The 20,286-nt window shown below is 39.5% G+C and overlaps 1 protein-coding gene across 2 annotated transcripts; it reads left to right on the plus strand.

Moving 5' to 3' along the window:
- Window positions 1-1,839: 1,839 nt before the first annotated feature.
- LOC121730951 (protein transport protein Sec24A) lies at window positions 1,840-17,948 on the plus strand. 2 transcript variants are annotated; one of them, XM_042120194.1, is made up of 16 exons: window positions 1,840-1,917; window positions 2,221-3,850; window positions 4,752-4,854; window positions 7,806-7,932; window positions 9,636-9,823; window positions 10,265-10,418; window positions 11,258-11,415; window positions 11,833-11,906; window positions 12,243-12,394; window positions 13,585-13,738; window positions 14,874-15,049; window positions 15,171-15,281; window positions 15,719-15,903; window positions 16,385-16,572; window positions 16,756-16,992; window positions 17,598-17,948. In XM_042120194.1, the coding sequence occupies exons 2-16, from the start codon at window positions 2,232-2,234 to the stop codon at window positions 17,707-17,709; spliced, it is 3,738 nt and encodes a 1,245-aa protein (XP_041976128.1). In that variant the 5' UTR covers window positions 1,840-1,917; window positions 2,221-2,231; the 3' UTR covers window positions 17,710-17,948. The 2 variants fall into 2 exon arrangements, with proteins under 2 accessions (XP_041976128.1, XP_041976127.1); XM_042120193.1 differs by having other exon boundaries at window positions 1,896-2,052.
- Window positions 17,949-20,286: the final 2,338 nt, after the last annotated feature.

Below are 20,286 nucleotides of genomic sequence, written 5' to 3' on the forward strand. Positions count from 1 at the left end.
CTTATACAAAATTTTGCTACTGTTAGTCTTACCCCATTTCCTGGGGGAAGACTAGCAGTTTTAACTACTTACATTTTTTTTAATTATACGAGCCTGAAACACGTCAACTGGATTTTATTTATTATTTTATAAAAACATAAGAATTTGTCGTAAGTACGCCATTGTCAACTCAAAGATAGGTCAAATAGTTTAGTCAGAAAATTCGATTTATGCTGTCCAACAGCAAACTATGTTTGACTTACCCCACCTCACCTTACCTATATTAAGGCTGCCTTCACATTACGTCGCAAGCACTGCGGCAGCACTAACCTGACCTAACCCCCCCCACCCCCCCCCCCCCCCTGGCCCAGAACCTAGGTACGCCCATGTTGCGACGTAATGTGAAGGCGCTCTAACTTTATGGATTGGAATCCAGGGACGCTTGACCAATATCGGTATAGTATAGATGTAGTCTTAGTGCTTATTTTGCATACAAGTAGTGTGCGTTTATTTTCTTGAATATTTCTATTTGTCGATTATTTGGAAGCACATTATGATACAGGGAAGAAAGTCAATTAGTTCATGATATCGATTAACTATAGTTCAAGTGATGAGAATCCGTAAACACACGTTAAAAACTATGCAATTTTTATAGCCAAATTATTAATTGATGTGACATTTTTAGCACTAATGCCTTATATAGCACGAATAAGGGATTAATAAAGTTATAAATTATCTTTTTAGCTAACAAAAATACCAATTGAAAAGCCCAAAAAACGTTATTCAAAACTTACGTATTTAATGTTAAATCCACGTGTTTGAGGTATTCTTGGACCATTCTTATTATTTAGCGGAACAACAAAACTCAACAATATCTAGCATTAAATGTTCACTAAAAACCTTTATTAACACTTTTATTACATAAAATATGCAGACCGACTCCTTTGTTATGTCCTAGTAAGTAGGACATAACATTACACGCTTTTGACGCTTATACGCCGATATAAGGCTCTCTCCAGTCTATAGTACCTCAATGGGAAAATCCCTCATTAATTTAAAGCCTTGTCGAATTGTAGAAAACAATGGTAGAAAATGCAACTTATTGCCTATAATTACATAGAGTGGCATTTTATTTGAAATTTTTTTGGTCGAGGTCGCTTGCCGCGTTGATCGGAACGATGCTGCACGATTTCTAATGTCGGCTGTACACTCTCGCCGAGACACAGCGAGGCGGCCCGAGTGCGAGAGTGTAAATGGGTGCGCTCGCCTCGTCTCGCCTGTCTCGGACCCTCTCGGTCCGGTGTCGGTATTTTGCGCCCGAGACAAAGGGTTTCGCAAAGAAAGCGAGCGCATTACTGTACACTCTCGCGTTTTTCACTACTAGTCGTGCCGCTAGACAGTGCAGAACAGAAAAATAACAATAATAAACGTCATTATCAGTCATTATCTGTGAGAAATAAAATTAAATATAATTATATATCTTTGGATTACAATGATATCTTTCGATGCATGGTGAATGGTGGTCAATGATCATTGATCGTAGATACGTTTTCGCCATTTTTTTTATTTTTTGTGTAAATATTTGGTAATTACTAATTATTTATAATAGCTCATAGCACAGAAAGCTACGGCAGCTGCAAGAGAAGTGTTTTCGTTCATCTCATAAAGAAAAATAATGGTCCGTATTCTCTGAGCTCATAACTGCGATTGAATTAAACGAGAATGTACATGATCGCACTCGGGCAAGGGGCTCTCGCACGAGACTCTCGCCCGAGAGCTCTCGGCGAGAGTGTACAGCCGACATAAAAAATAATGATGATTCATCATAATATTATTCATCAAGATTCACGAAGTTTGTTGAAACGGAACGCTTTTGACAGCTAACTTCAAAGTCAAAAATCAATTTAAATAGAGGGCGCTTTAAAATCGCTCAGCCACGTAAGTCGGGGTCGAATTTTACTTCCCAGATTTATTTTTCGTAGTAAATTTTAATTTGTGTGTAACATGTGATAATGGTTTTATAATATACAACTGTGTGAAAACTATTAATGCTAACCTTAAAGCCCGCAATCGGTAAGTAAAGCAGTCGCTACACCCATCAGTAATTTTTTGTGAATTAGCATTAATTAATCATTTTATCGATATCATCCCTATATAAAAACACAAACATACTTATGTTTTTTTGATGTACTTAGCTGAAGCAGTCCCTCCATCAAAATTAATAGCGAAATCTGGTTTCAGAATGACAAATCATGTCGCAAGCACCAAACCCCTACAACAATGCCCCAGGCCAACAAGCACCGAACCCGGGAATATTCCAGCAATATAGTCAAGTTCCAGCAAACAACCTAGCGGGAACTACGAAACAAGATGGAAATTCCAATAGCACTGTACCAGGGATACCACCAACAAACCATTACACACAGAGTGCAAACAGTTCGCCCGCATTCAACAATCCAGGGATGTTTCCGCCGCCAACGAGCTTACAATCCTCCCCTATGAGACCAATTAAGCCTGTAGCTAACCCAAGCCAAGTTCCAACGCAGAACATTCCTCCGAATGTGAGTAGCCAAGCAAATATGCCCCCAGCCCCCTCATATTATCCTCCGAACATTCAACAGGGACAAATAAATAATAATGCACCACCTCTCGTTCCTTCTAGTCAGTTCCAACCTTTCGTTAATGGTCCTCTGGGACCACCTTCTCAAAAACCTCCCAGTCAATATCCTCCATCATCGGCTACTTTTAGCCCAACACCTGTGAGTCAACAACCACCTGGACCTCTAGGGCCACCTTTTCAAAGACCACCCAGCCAATTCCCCCCATCATCTACCTCTTTCAGTCCCACACCTGTAAGTCAACAACCACCTGGACCATTCGGGCCACCTTCTCAAAGACCACCCAGTCAGTACCCCCCTTCATCGACATCTTTTAACCTGAAACCTGTAAGTCAACAACCATCAGGGCCCGTTGGGCCACCTTCTCAAAGACCACCCAACCAATTCCCCCCATCATCAAACTCTTTCAGTCCTACACCCGTAAGTCAACAACCGCTGGGGCCAGGCTCTTATATGCCTGGAATGCCACCTTCTATGGGAGCTCAAAGACCACCCACATCTGTGCCTTCTACAAGCCAGCCGAACGTCCCTTTCAGTGGTCCTCTTATGCCTGGGTCCAGAAATAGTCCTATGATGAGTGGAGTAGCTCCATCTGGCCCCAGGAATAGCCCCTCAATGGGTCCACCTACTAGCATAATTCCGAGTGGATCTCAAGGCCCAGGAGTACCTTCCGTGGGGCCACCGAAAACAAATTTAAATGGCCCATCTATTCCTCCCCCACAAATGGGTCCACCTAGAGGGATACCAAGCGGACCATCCTCCTTACCTCCAATGCCAGGATTCAACCATCACAATGGTCCCATGAGCCAGCCTACAGCACCAGGATACCAACAGGGGCCGCCAAATGCCAACAGTGGTCCACCGAGTATGCCCGGCATGAGTGGACCAAGTATGCCTATCCCTCCCATGCCACAGCCGATGCCTGGGGGACAGGGCGCAATGAACGGACCACCGAAGACCAACTTTCAGAACAGATATCCTCCAATGCCTCCAAGCAATTTAACACCGCAGCAGCAAGCTCAGATACAGCAGAATATAGCTAAGCAGTTTCCCCAATCTCATACTTATGGCGTTAGTGGTGTTACACAGCAGATGAACCAGTTGAGTGTCACTAAACAAGGCTTCGACCAGCTTTGGGGACACCAGATGGTGGACCTCATGCAGTGTAAGCACATCCTACCGGAGTACCCCGAGGATCCTCCAGAGATTAAACTTGGACATCAATTTGCCGAGGCACCCAACTGTAGCCCTGAGTAAGTAATGCTACAATAGCACCCACATCTTATTACTTTTTACTTTACTATGATTTGATAAATTAATTAGAGAAGTATTACTGCCATCACGAACATACATCAAGATAGTGTGTACTACGCGTGCCCAAACGACGAGTAATGCTCGTATTTCGAAAGGCTATTCTTTAGTCTGCTATCGGAATCGGACGTCAATCGGAATTTTAAAAATGCCTAAATGCCTTAAGTGCTGTATTGAGATGTAGAAATTCAAATAAAAATGTTTGCCTAGATAATGGACACGTTTCTTATCATCGGTACGTCACAGTAGGTTAGAAAAAACGCTCGTTTTCATACAAATGGAGCAACATGCAGTATCTATCTTGATCTATGTCTGTGACTGCCATGCTACTAGCAGACAACAGTTTTAAAGTAGGAAAGCTTATTTCGTGAAGAGGCATATTATATTTTAAAAACCTTCATTTCCTTATTCAATTGTGCCATTTACCATTAAAATTATACTATTCAGAGCATAAAAAGTACAAAAAAATTTGATCTACTTTACAAGGTTAAAATAAAATTAGGCACAGCTGATATGACATAATACTTAATAATTATTATTTATTATGATTTTAATAAGACCTAGAATTTTTTTACTACAATATTAGAACAATATTCTATTATAACTAAGAATAATTAATTCGTGAATTGTAAATATAATATGTGTGCATAATTTTGTAAAGATGACAATTATTATAATTATTATACATCTGTTTTTGCATATCACCAGATTTTAAAAGAACTGAGAAGAAATCAAACTTAATTATTATTATTTATTAAACATCAAAACAAGCGATACAGAGATGTAGAAAATTCTGTTGTTTTCTTTTTGTGTAAGTAATAAACAATTGTTTTTCTCTTACAGAATCTTCAGATGTACAGTGAATCGTATACCAGAGACAAATAATTTGCTACAAAAGTCCAGGCTACCTCTTGGTATCCTGATACATCCTTTTAAGGATCTCAATGTGAGTTGTTTTTTTAATAGTCTATACTTACTCTATCTATAGTCTATACCAAGAGTTCCCAAACTTATTTTGTCTATAACTGCCCACATTGTGAACAAATCATGTTCTAGCGCCCCGCCATTGTTTCAATTTAGAATGATGAAATGTAATTACAATCACCCCCCAAGCCTCTACACAATGCCTCCATTTTTTTCTGGGTCCTACACCATTAGTTTAGACCTGGTAATAATCATGGTAGCACTTTAGGTTGTGTATGAGTCACCTATATAGAGTACGCTGTGAAAGTAGCAGCGCTGAAAGAGTAACCTTTTTTCATGTTTGCTGCTACTTTCAGTGAACTCTATCTAAGAAACACATACGCCAGACGCTCCTAAAATATTAGCACTTAATTTTGTTACACCTTGTATACTTGAAACAATATCTGACAATTTTTTTGGTCTCGGAATACTAAACCAAACCAAATCATAGTCAGTAGCGCTTCAAGGATGTCATTATCTCGGTATCTTTAGAGTCTTATAGCTGTAATTGGATAACATTGAGATACACCACAATACAAGCTTTACATTCCTCGTGTGTCATTAGAAAATAAACTGTAAAAATGTTGCATAAAGTGTAAACTTGTGGAGCAAGATGATATGTTACAGATTTTGTTTAAATGTTTATCTATAAATTGATGTACACTAACTATAAATACTATTGTATTTTGTACAGTAAATAGAAATTTCTAAATGGGTAAGATAGTGCATAATGTTTTGTTATTAATAATAATTATTGGTTTTGTATTGCCTGTTCCATATTAAGTTCATGTTCATTATAATAATATATTATATAAACATATACGTGGGAGAGCCATGCTTTGACACGAATGGGCCGGCTCGACTAGAGAAATACCACGTTCTCACAGAAAACCGGCGTGAAATAGCGCTTGCGCTGTGTTTCGCCGAGTGAGTGAGTTTACCGGTGGCCCAATCCCCTACCCTATTTCCTTCCCTACCCTCCCCTATTCCCTTCCCTCCCCTATTACCCTATTCCCTCTTAAAAGGCTGGCAACGCACCTGCAGCTCTTCTAATGCTGCGAGTGTCTATGGGTGACGGAAGTTACTTTCCATCAGGTGACCCGTTTGTTCGTTTGCCCCCTTACTTATTAAAAAAAAATGTGAATCATTGCTATCTTTGCGACTAACAATCAATGTTTGCAGTCTCTCTTTGTTTGGACGCATTATTATCATGTATCAAGCAGCCCCAGATTTATAAATAGGCCGTTATAGGCCACGGCCTAGGGGCGGCAGCGACCATAGAGGCCGTACAGATTACGTACATGGGGGGGCGGAAATAAAGTGGCATACTCTTATAAAAAATATAAATTCGGAACACCAAGGATGACTTGCACCTATCTCAGTTAAAGTTAATCCTTATTTCAGTTTCAATCCCCTACCCTATTCCCTTCCCTACCCTCTCCTATTACCATATTCTCTCTTAAAAGGTCGGCAACGCACCTACAGCTCTTCTGATGCTGCGAGTGTCCATGGGCGACGGAAGTTGCTTTCCATCAGGTGACCCGTTTGCTCGTTTGCCCCCTTATTTCATAAAAAAAAAAATTACGCATTTCAGTGTTTATGTATGGGGAAGCATTAAACCCAGATTGGTGCGAGTGATTCTTCACAAAGGAAAATAATGCTTAAGAGCTCACTTGACTCTAAAAATCAAACATCGTCCTTCTCTCTTCACACTCACGCCCGTCTTTCATATGCCAGGTGAAAAAGGACGGCGCGGAATCATCGCCGAGTTAGTTTTACTTGAATAAAAGACGAACTATAATGATTATGAAAAAAGTGTTTTAAGCAAATTTAGGTTTTATCAATACCTTTTTAGATATTAAAAAATATTAAAGAAAAGACAGCTAACTTCGAAGATCCAAGCAAAAATGTGTCTAAAACAAGGTTTTTTGTAAAAAAGAAACTATCGAGCATTTTTTGAGTAATCGTGTTTTCGTTTTGAGCATTTAATCTTTATGAACTGAAGTTACTTGTGTCAAAAAATCAGTTTTCTAGACCTTGCAGATTTTGAGATCTAGGTTAATGTATGTAGTCAAGTTAGGGTCATATGGGCTCTTAATAGTCAATATCTATTTATAAAATAAATCCCTTCTAATTTCTAAACTCTCTCAAAAATAGTCATTCAGCGGGGCTAAAACGATCGCTTTGGAGAACATGATTCTCCAAAGCGATCGATATGAATCATAACACGATTCATTTTTTTAAATCGCAAAATGCAAGTCTGCTTGCAATTCATGTCTAGCAATTCGTACTAATTTGACATTTGTCAGTTTTGACAATTCATTTGCTGAATTGATTGAGAGGAATTGCTAAATGTGACAATTTTAGCCACGCAGTTCATTTCTTGGCGTCGCTACAAAAATTAGCTAACTTAATTTTACATGTACCAACGCACACTATCACAATTTATTCACACATGGCATTTTATGCAATTATTTGTCACTTATAAAATTATCCTTTTTGTTGCCTAAAGATACTTAAATACAAGTGCATATTATCTGTAATTTATTTTGATTCGTCGCTCCTTTTGGTCGCAGTGTGATGTGATAATATAGTGAGTGTGATAATATATTATACCCTAAAACTTTTCTCTATAATATAATTATCAACTATAAACTATCCGGGTTTTAGCACTACAGCACCCTGGGCGAGAATTCTTTGGAACCCAGGGTGCTGGTATTGCTGGAAAAGTTGGCGTCACTTTAGTTTGCCTTCAGCGCCCTTTTTTATCCAGCGCCCTGGGCGGTCGCCCAAAAGCCGCTACTGTATCCAACACAAAAAATATGTTTTTTCAATTCGAACCAATAGTTTATAACCTAACTAACAAACTCTTTAGCTTTTTATTATTCTTTTAAGTAATATATCGATTTTTTAATGTTTTTTTTTCTTTTCCAGCACCTACCAGTGATACAATGCACGACGATAGTGCGATGCCGCGCGTGCCGCACCTACATCAACCCCTTCGTTTACTTCGTGGACGCCAAGCGTTGGAAGTGCAACCTGTGCTATCGGGTCAACGACTGTGAGTTATCTTGAGACTTATCTCTACGTGATGTTTGTGTTGTAAGGTCAGCCGGATAAGAAAAATCAGCCAAGCGCGAGTTGGGCTCGCGCAAGGTTCCGTTCCATTTATTGTTATCAAGCAAAGAAATAGACATGCATAAATTGTGAAAATCCAACTGTCTAGCATTCCCTGTTCTTTATATACAGCGATACGGACGTGCGTACGGATGAACAGACAGCGAGGTCTTAGTAATATTCTATTATATTAAATCGTTTTTACCCTTTGGGTAAGGGAACCCTAAAAACATTTAATCCTATACTAATAAAATGATCCAAACTGTGTTATACAATGTTTTGTCACTGCCTGTTCCATTTTTCTTATGTATCAGACAAAGACGTTATATGAATATCATATCTGTACACAGTGTGCATTTATTTATCATAAAGGGGCAATGTTTATGTAGTAATGTAAGGTCATTTACATAAGGAAAACATGGACACTATATTTGGTTACCTTAACCTTGATTTCATTTGTTGATCAATGTGATGTTAATTTTAATTATGGCCAAGTTTTTTCCGCATGACAAATAATGGTCTCGTTTTTACTGGCAAAAACGATGACGCTAAAATATTACCAATGTTTTAACTCCAACAGTTATCCCATTAAATTATATTTTTTTATTATTTATCTATTCCAAGACCTTTCTACCAAGTAGGTACATATGTAGGTACTATTCGGTAATTCTTAAACATCCGTAGCTATCTTTCATGGCTACAGGACTTTTGGAACGTAGTTCCTTATCGCGCGTTGCGCCTTGGACTAGCCTGAAAAAGTTGTAACGACACTTTTTTGTTAGTACCTGAATGATTATAATTCATAATTAAGACTTCGTTGGCCCAAAACGATCGTTTCTCGTGTTCGACCATACATTTTTACAAGATAAAAACTCCCGTGTCCTTGCATAATTCATAACTTGTATTTCCGAGAAATTGTTTATTATGATGTTCCTGAAAACATCATCGTACAAAATTTCATCAAAATTGTTTAAGTCGTTTAAGGACGCTATCACAAAAATTATGACAAATATTTGCAGGTCAGTACGAATATCGACGTTAAGGACATTAAAATAACATTCAATATCAGCTCGCCTTGTACAGTGGCGGTTACGACGCTCGCCGCTTTCTTGATAGGGCGAAAATGTATGAAGAAATTTGAGACCGTTTCTTATTTTTCTTATAAATGGAAATGTTATTTATTTTTATATAAAATATTTAGCTATTCGTATAGGGGACTAAATAAGCAACAATTTTTTGGTATATTTATTTTCCTTAGTTCAGTGTATTTAGCTATAATGGTACCTAATCAAACCCCATTTTTTAAATCTTTTGCGATTATTGTGATGGTTAAAACGTATTTGTTGTGAAAATTTTGTATGCGGCTATAAATTTTTTATGGTATAGACGTGGAGATGAATATATTATCTTTCATTTGAAACCAAAATATCTTCGCAGGGTGACTCCTAATTCTTTAAAATGGTACCTGAAAATCCAGTGATTTTCAGGTACTTACCATTTTAATATCAGTATATTTGTGAAAAAATGTGATAGCGTCCTTAAGCTTGATGAATCACTTTCGCTTCTCACGACAAGATTAGAAATAACCAGTCGTAGCGCAATTATGTGAAATCACAGTCATCTACAATCATTTTGGTTGCCTTCCAGTGCCCGAGGAGTTCCAATACGACCCCGTGAGCAAGTCGTACGGCGACCCGTCCAGACGGCCGGAGATCAAGTCGGCGACCATCGAGTTCATAGCGCCCAGCGAGTACATGCTGCGGCCGCCCCAGCCCGCCGTCTACCTGTTCCTGCTGGACGTGTCCCAGGTGGCGCGGGACTCGGGATACTTGCAGGTGAGCGCTGGAATACTAGCTCTTACCATTCACAATACACACTGTGTATAAGGACCAAAAGATGGAGGTTCGGATAAGTGGAACAAACATGTTTAGACTTAAGCTGCCTCTGCACATCGATGGATGATTCTGCTGACGTGTACGACAGTAGGTGAAAGGTGCAGATGACGTCTGCAGACGCGCAGGTAATGCATAGCTATTAGTGTTTTAAATATATTGTAACATGTGTATATTTGAAATTCAAATTCTTTATTACACACATAATAATTACTTTATGTTACTTTTTATCCCATCCTAAGTTAGCCTTGTGTTATAGCAATCAGACATTGGATGGGTGGGTACTTAATAACACCAAAAAATCTTATCCTATAAACTCAGCAGTACAGAATACTATAATTATTACGCTAAGCAGCTACTGAAATTTATATACTTAATTAACAGATAGCATGCGACACCATCAAGGAGAATCTAGATCAGATGCCGGGAGACGCGCGTATGCAGATCGGCTTCATCTGCTACGACGCGCATATCCACTACTACCTGATGAGCGACGGCCGCTCCAGGCCACAGGAGATGACAGTCCTAGATATTGATGGTGAGTTTCACCATGTTTCACTGAGACATAGAGCCTCACTTATTACCGAGGTGTAGGGTGTGTTTATTGTATGTATTATGAGTAGCAAGAATAAGCATGGACCACAGACATAGATCATGATAGATACCGCATGTGTATGTACTTCGCGTGCCATATCGCGCTACCAAACGACGAGCAATGCTCGTCTTTCGAAAGTCTGTTCTTCAGTCTGCTCAGAATCGAACGTCAATCGGAATTTTAAAAATGCCTAAATGCCTAAAAATGTCGTATTGAGCTGTAGAAATTTAAACAGAAATGTTGGCCTAGATAATGGACACTTTTCTTATCATCGGTAGGTACTTCACAGTAGCTATAAAAAAGTGGCACGCTCGTTTTCATACAAATGGAGCGACATGCGGTATCTATCTTGATCTATGTCTGTGGCATGGACAGTTAGACACTACGCCGAATTTAAATACTAACGAACTACAATTTTTTTTAAGGGATTTGGCTCATCACCACATTCCACCGCTGTATCTCCTGTCGCTAGGATTGACAGCGGTATCCAACCACAAACACCTTTTGATATGATCTCAGGGAGCCCGAGGGACATGTTAAAACTGTCTTGGGACCTTCAACGAAATTGTCTGATTAATTTCGTAAGAAGATAGGAGTAGGAAGTCCAGTTTTCCCTCCCTATAAAAAGCGGGAGACAGCATAAAGTTGCAATGACCGAAAGTCAAAGAACTAAAGAGAAAACACCACGGGAATGAAAGTATCTACACATGTAACAGCTGTCTGTCCAACAAAGACAGGTGATCTGTTTCATTTTTATTCTAATGTATTCTACAAAATTCCAGACATATTCCTCCCGTCGCCGGAGTCTCTACTGGTGAACCTGGGCGAGAACCGCGACATGGTGACGGAGCTGCTGACGATCCTGCCCAAGCGGTTCGCGAACCCCGGCGCCCCGGCCTCCGCGCTCGGGGCGGCGCTGCAGGCCGCGCACAAGCTCATGGTGAGTGACAGAGACAGACATATTCCTCACTCATTATTATAGCTCCTACACCGGTTTCGGTGACGGTAGCACGTTTCATTGAAACCAGGCCAGATACGCAGGAGTAATTTTATAGTGCCCAAGTGTGTGCGCAGTACACAATATTATTTATTCCATCATGGTGAGCGAGTGAGATAGACATATTCCTCCCGTAGGCTGGTAAAAGAGAGATACATATTTCTCCCATCATGGTGGGTGAAAGAGATAGAGATATTCCTCCTGTCAAGTATTACGTACCACAGTTTTGAAAATTTTTAAACTCCCATGTGTACCATAGGATTTTTCTATACTTACCTAAGAATTATTGTACGTATTTACATAATGCTCAAACATTTTCAAGTTAATTATATCTTTAATATTGTTTTTTTTTATCTTTAGGCGCCAACCGGTGGAAGAATAACAGTTTTCCAAACGTGTCTACCGAATATTGGACCAGGCGCGTTACAATCAAGGTATTTTCGAATAATAAAATTACATGATTAGCCTGTACAAGTTATTGTTAAAAGTTATAGCTGTAAGTACTAGATGTAAGTGTTAATGACCCATACTAATATTATAAATGCGAAAGTATGTCTGTCTGCCTGTCGGTTAACTTTTCATGCCCAAACCGCTGAACCGATTTTGCTGAAATTTGATATGGAGACACTTTGAGTCCCGGGAAAAGACATAGGATACTATTATCCTGAGAAAATGTATGGTTCCCGCGATAAAAAAAGTCAATTAACTGAAATAAAACAATTTTGTAGAGAACTTAAACATTGTTGAACTTAAATATGTGTTTATTGTAGAGAGGACCCCAACGCGCGGTCGGGCAAGGAGGTGGCTCACCTCAACCCAGCGACGGACTTCTACAAGCGGCTGGCGCTCGACAGCAGCGGCGCTCAGGTCGCCATAGATCTGTTCCTGCTTAGCGCTCACTACTGCGACCTGGCTACGCTCAGTATGTATTATCTAATCTTATATATAAAATTCTTGTATCACAAAGTTAGTTCCGTACTCCTCCAAAACGGCTTTCCTGATTTTTACCAAATTTTATATGCATATTTAGTAGGTCTGAGAATCGGCTACTGGGTACTTATTATATTGATAAGTGCATTTGTTGAATAAATAATAGTAAATTATTATTGGACCGATCGGGCTGAAATTTTGCATGCAGGTAGATGTTATGACGTAGCTTAGGCATCCGCTAAGAAAGGATTTTGATCAATTCCATCCCAAGGGGTTAAAATAGAGGATGAAAGTTTGTATATAATAATACTTCTTAACGCGAGTGAAGCCGCGGGCAAAAGCTCGTATAATATAAAATTCTCATGTCGCGGTGTTTGTATCTGAGGTCGGTGGGGCATAAACAGCGTCTCCATGACAATATTTGAAATGATATCAGTGCGCCCGAGCATATAATCACAACTCACACCGTTTTATAATAACTAGCTGTTTGACCGAGCTTTGCTCGGTATCCGATGAAAATGACATTTTCTAGAAATGATTCCTAGCTAGATCGATTTATCGCCCCCAAAACCCTATATACTAAATTTCATGAAAAGGAGCCGATTCCGAGATTCCAACTATATATATATATATATGTACAAGAATTGCTCGTTTAAAGATATAAGATTATGGTAAACGGTCGCGGCGTGTCATAAACCACGTCTTTATAACAACGTCTTTAATGATAACAGTGAGCTTAATCATATTATTCAAATGTGCTTGAGGCCACTTTTACAGGTGTATGGAAAAATAAACGTTATCCAGATCCGCTAGTTTATTTTTAAGTTCCATATCACCTGCACTAACTACACTGGCATTATCAGGGCGAGCGAAGCGAGCCCTAGTATATCCCACAACCTGTACATTTTGTGGTACACTTTACGGAAAAACTATCACGCCTATTAATTTGTGCTGTAACATAGTTATTTTTATTTATATTTAGATGTGTTTAAATCATCTTTCATCAGTCATTCAGGGACCAGTGTTATCAGTCAGCCAAGGTGTGACGTCGCGAGCCCTCACAAAGCTCGGGCTTGAGCTAGTTATTTATTATTACTAATTATTATGTGTTATAAGTATAGCATTGTTATTATACTAGTAGAATATGGAAAACTGTTTTACTATACAAGTTCTGTTTTCCAGGTGGCATGTCGAAGTTCTCCGGCGGCAGCGTGCACCACATCCCGCTGTTCCGCGGCGCGCGCGCGTGGCAGGCGGCGCAGCTGCGGCGCATGTTGGCGCGATACCTCACGCGCAAGATCGGCTTCGAGGCGGTCATGCGGGTTCGGTGTACCAGGTACATTAATATATTATTGTAAATTATAATTATAAATTTACCCATCTTTACTTAGGCTCTAATTATGAAGTGTAGATGGAGGAGAACTATCTCTGAATGTAAAAAGTGTCCGCTGAAATGCGTTAAATTAGTAGCAACAGGGTAAATTTTAAATCATTTAGCAGCTTTTATTTCAGCTATTTTAGGTTATATTTTAATATACTTCAATTTATATTTTTTCACCAACGGCTACATTCATTCCATACCCTTTGATGCCCTAGCGCCACTATTGGGCATTTTTAATTTTTCAACTGTTATTTACTGCGTACAGCTGGACACTTTTTCAAATATGGGGGATATTTGAAAAAGTGTCCAGCTGTACGCAGTAAATAACAGTTGAAAAATTATAAGATAGTTCTTCTCCATCTACCCTCCATAGTTCTAATCACACTGGGGCAAATTTGTACTACATATTAGATAAGTTGATTCATAGGCAGTTGACGGACCTACGTCATTTGGTCGGCTTATATCAATTCAATGTTAGCGGATGAGTTTGACTTAACGCGACCGTAATTCGCTCCTCGATCTGCCTAGGAATCAACTTCTCTGATGGTACATAAAGTCATGTCAAAATGAGGAAATTGAACTATCGTCCTTGTTAGTTGTTACACGTTGGTGTAGTAGCCAGAAATTGGGGGAGGGTAGTCATGCACAACAAGTCCGAAAGCACACCTATATGGAAATAAAAGACCCAACTGTATTGCACGTCTGCATTTACAACATATTATGCACGATTGAATACGAGATTGGAAGACTTAGAACCTCGCATTTTCTGATCGTTACTTCTTATACTCGCACAAGACTTTTTTGTGCGAGTGGAAGATACTATCTAAGTGCTCTGCGATATGTCATTATTACACTAATAAATAATATTTAAAAAGAGTATGTTAATATGATTACGATGAATGTCAAGACATATCAAGATATTTAGTATTGCACATCATTTAAATATGGTAGAATGAAAGATTTAATTGTATATACAGAATAAGACTAATCTGTAACTTCATTCTGGCAATAAATGAATATGAATTATGAAGAGACACTTTGGCATTTTGTGTAAGGATTATTTAGATAAGTCTACATTTTATTTTTTCAGAGGCATATCAATCCACACGTTCCACGGCAACTTCTTCGTGCGTTCCACCGACCTGCTGTCGCTGCCAAACGTGTCTCCTGACGCCGGGTTCGGCATGCAACTGACTATAGAGGAGTCGTTAGCTGACCTCCAACAGGTGTGCTTCCAAGCCGCCTTGCTGTATACCAGCAGTAGAGGTATGTAAGAGTCCTAGAAATGTTTGAAAATTCGATAGGCTTCACTATAGAATGAGGGTTGTCGATATTCTATTTGCCAGATGGTTTATGTTGTGTAACGAATTTCGTGTAATACTTTCAGGGGAGAGACGGATACGTGTCCACACGCTAGCCCTGCCGATCGCCAACACGCTGCCCGACGTGTTACACGCGGCCGACCAACAGGCCATGATTGGACTTCTGGCTAAGATGGGTCAGTACATAAACTTTTTGTTATTAAGGCTAAGCTGCCACTTACACCTTGAACTTTGAAGATATATTGTATAGGAATTATTCTATTTTATAGGAAAATTAGTTTCCTTCAATAATTTTCATTTTATTTAGGGCTTATTTCACCACTTACTATGAGTGCCGGATACGTATTATATAATTTATCTTATATCTGACAGATCTATTTGTCAGATGAGTTGTAGATAGCCTATCCGGCACTTATCAGGAAGTGGTGAAACAGGCCCTTAAACTTTAAAGTGGTAACACCCTAGGAGGATGGAAGGTATATTCTTCTAATAAAATGATCGTTTTTAAATACAAGTCCACTAGGTGGTACTACGTGTAAGTCGTGTCTACTTCCAGCAACAGATAAAATATCAATCACCATAATTTTCATATGGTTTTAATTAATATTTCCAGCGGTCGACCGTTGCGCGAGCGCATCGATGTCGGAGGCGCGCGAGGCGCTGACCAACGTGGCAGTGGACGTGTTGTGCGCGCAACGCCTGGCGCAGAACCTCCCCGCTGGCGCACTCAGCCCGTCGCTCCAGGCGCCCATGTCGCTGCGCCTGCTGCCGCTGTATATACTGGCGCTGCTCAAGCGGGTACAGTGTACACAGTATACTAAGCTTAGGCATAGATTTCTCACAGACTACCATGGTATAGATGCAGTATAGAGTCGACTATACGTTGCTAAAAAGCTATTCTATGCTCTGTTGCGGGAATTCAAGTATTTTAGTTATTCATTCAAAATGTTTTGCCTAACCCATCGAAATTATAAAAAGCGCCAAGAGTAAGTATATTTTTAATGTTGCAACCTAAGGTTGTGTTTTTAGTAGCTGTGGTACTGTCCACTGTGGTAAAACCACTTTACCTGGTAACAGTTACATCCCAAATGCTTATAATTTATACACACGTCATTCTAAATGCAGTTATAAACAATGAATAACAGCAACTGCAAACCCTATTAAAGGAATTAAGACGTAACAAAGAAGTTGTAACATTCTAGCAACTAAAGCGTTAAAACAGACATACAGACACATTTCATTATGCCAATTCAAACTAATTTTAATTGTAACATTCCAGAAAGCGTTCCGCACGGGCACATCGACGCGGCTGGACGAGCGCGTCGGCGACATGCTGCTGATGAAGTCGGCGCCGCTGGGCCAGCTGCTGCGCGCGGTGTACCCCGATCTCTACGCGCTGCACACGCTGGCGCAGTACGCCGAGGCGCGCGAGCCCGACCCGCCGCGCCTGCATCTCACCGCTGAGAGGTACTATCAATAAAGTTGACTCATAGGCAGATGGCGGACTTACGTCATTCTTTTGGGTCTCCATTGCCAGTCACACTTGCCAGTGCAGTCCTCACAATTCTTATAAACCTGTACCGAAAACTTTTACTTGCCATGTATTCTTTTTTTATTATCGTGTATAAGATGATATTGTTTTCATTCCAGGATAAACTCAAACGGCGCATACCTGCTAGACGACGGGGAGACGATGATGATATACATCTGTCACGGCGTATCACCGGCGTGGCTGTCGGACACATTCGGCGTGGCGGCGTACACCCAGATACAGGACGACGCCCGCGAGTTGCCCCTCATAGAGAGTGAAGGCAATGAATTACTGCACGCGTTCATAGAGAAGCTAAACGAGGACCGACCTTACCCGGCCAATATTGTTGTGTTGAGGTGCGTTTGATACTTCTTTTAAAAGTGCCATCTCCATTGGGTGTTTGGAGATCGGCTATTACTATTTTCGAAATTGCTGTTCTAAGGATCTTCTTCATTCTATCGTTCTAAGAAGAATTAATATCATTTACTAGATGATGCCCGCAATTCCGTTGCGCCAAAGTTCGTTTATCGCGCGGAAACTGTACATTTTCCGGGATAAAAACTATCCTATGTCCATTCCCGGACTCAAAATATCTCCATGCAAAATTTCAGTAAAATCGGTTTAGCGGTTTGAGTGTGAAGAGGTAACAGACAGACGGACAGACAGACACACTTTTGCACTTATAATATTAGTATGGATTCCTTCACCTATATATTTTATACCTACATTAGAAAAATCACATTTGAACAAAGACAGCAGATCTTGAATATTATTCTGCGTAAATACGTTAGTAAGAGGGTTAGTAAGAGGGTTGATATAATATAGCCTATAGGGGTAATGAATGCAGTATTGGATATGGGATGTGTAGTGTACACACAACGAAATTACAAACAAAATTACACATAAAATGAAAAAAATCTGATGTTACTATTTTTATAATAACAAAATCACTTTATTTCAGGGATAACTCACCATCAAAAACCATGTTCACCGAGAGATTAGTGGACGACAGAGTGGAATCCGCCTTCTCCTATTATGAGTTCTTGCAGCACATCAAGAACCAAGTGAAATGAGTGAAAGACTTGCAGTGAAAGTGTTAGACTATGTGAAAGAGTAAAGTGAAACGCCAAAGTATCATAGATACTGACACTGCCCTAACGCTAGCATGTTTCGAGGTAAGATATCATTAGGCTGTACAGAGTTATACAGGTTTTATCAGGGTTAAACGGGAAACATGGTAAGTCCTGATAATATACGTTAGCACAGGGGTTCCCAATCTTTTTCAGCCTGCGGCGCACTTACAAGTCTCAATGTTTTGTCACGGCGCCCCATTTTACCAAAAAGATACATAATTAAACACCCCTTAATGATTATAGTTAAGTTAAGCAAGTAAATAATAATGAACCAAAATTTAATCACCTGCCTGCTTTGTATAATTCATATTATAATTATATTTTATAATATTTGTGGTTACGGAAAATGACGGAGGATCGACTCACGGCGCACCTCTTGCCTTTCCACGGCGCACCAGGGCGCCGCGGCGCACAGTTTGGGAACCCCTGCGTCATAGTAAAATGAGGGGAAGTAAGTTATCTTCATTTTGTAAGAAAAACTCGGCGGTACCAGCCTCTAAAACTGGCCGAGATTTTGTTGTGTGCCGTACGTGGCGACGCATTGATACTATGGCGCACACATACAAGCCGAGCGCGGTGCCTTTGTATGAAGATAACTTACTTCCCCTCCTTTTACTATGCCTGCGTTAGCACTAAATCAGGGGCTTTTTTGTTCACTACATACAGACATATGCCATCATGTTATGCCAGGCGTAAAAATTTTGCCTGATTTAGCTTTTACATAAATTATTTGAACTTACCCTGTATCTGAACTAGCCCTGATTATGAATTTTGTTTATATCTGAGAATACAGATGCTAAATTCTGAGTAGATGTTGTTATATATTTCAGTTTTAGCTTATTTATAATAAATTGTCAACGAAACCTCCATGACATCATAAATATATCCAAAAAGACAGTTAAATACATTTTGAGGAAATAAACAATTCCTCATAGTTGATGGCTAGCCATTTAGCAGATTGTAGTTTGACCAATTTTAAAGTACCTACTAGCTAAACAAGAAATTTCTATCTATACAATAATAAGGGCCTGTTTTACCACTTCCTGATAAGTGCCGGATAGGCTATTTACCATTTAACATGACAGATTCCTAAATAAATAAAATAAATAAAGTATGGAGGATCTGTCAAAAAAGTTGTAGATAGCCTTTCCGGCACTTTATCAGGAAGTGGTGAAACAGGAACTAAATCTATAAAATAATTAACTACTGCATTGTTGAAGTAGGAAACAGTACTATTACTATCAGGAAATTATTGAAACTAAACATACATTTAAGACTGGTTTAACTGTTATTCAAATACTCAGTTTAGCTAGATTTTACCTTACTTAATCTTACTGAACAATGAAAAGGAATTTAGTTATTTGTAAAGGATCAATATAACTATGTTGCAAAATTGTTCTGTATTGGTGCAGCTACATATATTTTAAGAATGTATTTGACATGACATCAGAACGCACGCGCCGAACGCGCCGCATTTTAGAATTCGTTGTATATAAAATGATATGAATTCTCGCACATTCGTCCGCACCGTACGCGCCGCATTCCGTGTACTATGCGGTGCGTACGGCGCGTAATGTGCGATCGGTTGTAGCTTTCACAGCGATCAAAAAAGTGATTATGTTTTATCTTGAATCAGTTTAGGGCATGTTGGTAACACTTTTGAAGTATTTTGTTTTACTGTTGTGTTGGTATTAGGTATACATGTTGTTATTTTAAATTTATTTATGCGTATTCGATATTCGATTGTAAATTTATATTAATTATGTCCCACTAAAGTATGAATTCATTGAGAAAGAATCCATATTACAGTAAGACCAAATATCTACTGATGGCCTTTGCACTTAGTGGTTTTCCATGGCTATTTGTTTGAATACATAAGCCGGTATAAATAGTCAGTACTCAAGATGCATCTCGGTCTCAAGACACGGTTCAGGCTCTGTGATTGGTTAGCTGTCAAAATTTGGACCAATCACAGAGCCGAACCGCGTCTTAAGACCGGGTCGCATCTTAGTACTGACTATTTATACCGGCCTTTAAGAGAATATTTCGGAAATATATTCTAACTTTGTTTTATCATAACAATGTGACAGCATTTTTGCCATTCTGGTCAGTTGCTTTTGTTCATATTGATGTGTAAGGAATTTATATCGTTGCAATTGTAACAACTTAGGCTGCGTTTCCACGAGAGCTGAGCGGAGCTGTGTTGCGAGGAATGTATTTTTGGGAACCAATAGTATCGCCGCGCCGAGCGATGTCATGGCAAAGTCATGTCATTGAAGCGATTCTATTGGTTTTCAAAAACACATTCCTCGCAACACAGCCCCGCTCAGGTGCCTTACTCCCGAAACTGATATCGATTTCGATTTTCGATTTCAACGGTTTTTGACACTTTAGACATGCTTTAGACATCTAAAATAGCGCTATTTTAGATGTTTAAAGTGTCAAAAACCGTTGAAATCGAAAATCGAAATCGATATCAGTTTCGGGAGTAAGGCCCCCCCCTGCTCTGGTGGAAAG

This window comes from Aricia agestis, chromosome 10 (genome assembly GCF_905147365.1).
Source record: "Aricia agestis chromosome 10, ilAriAges1.1, whole genome shotgun sequence".
In the NCBI taxonomy this organism is placed as follows: domain Eukaryota; kingdom Metazoa; phylum Arthropoda; class Insecta; order Lepidoptera; family Lycaenidae; genus Aricia; species Aricia agestis.

Excerpts from the sequence above, each read along its gene's own strand:
- LOC121730951 (XM_042120194.1), top strand. The coding sequence starts at position 2,232 with ATGTCGCAAGCACCAAACCCCTACAACAATGCCCCAGGCCAACAAGCA. Across the intron at positions 3,851-4,751 it reads GCACCCAACTGTAGCCCTGA|AATCTTCAGATGTACAGTGA; the intron begins GTAAGTAATGCT and ends TTTCTCTTACAG. Across the intron at positions 15,904-16,384 it reads TACTGGCGCTGCTCAAGCGG|AAAGCGTTCCGCACGGGCAC; the intron begins GTACAGTGTACA and ends GTAACATTCCAG.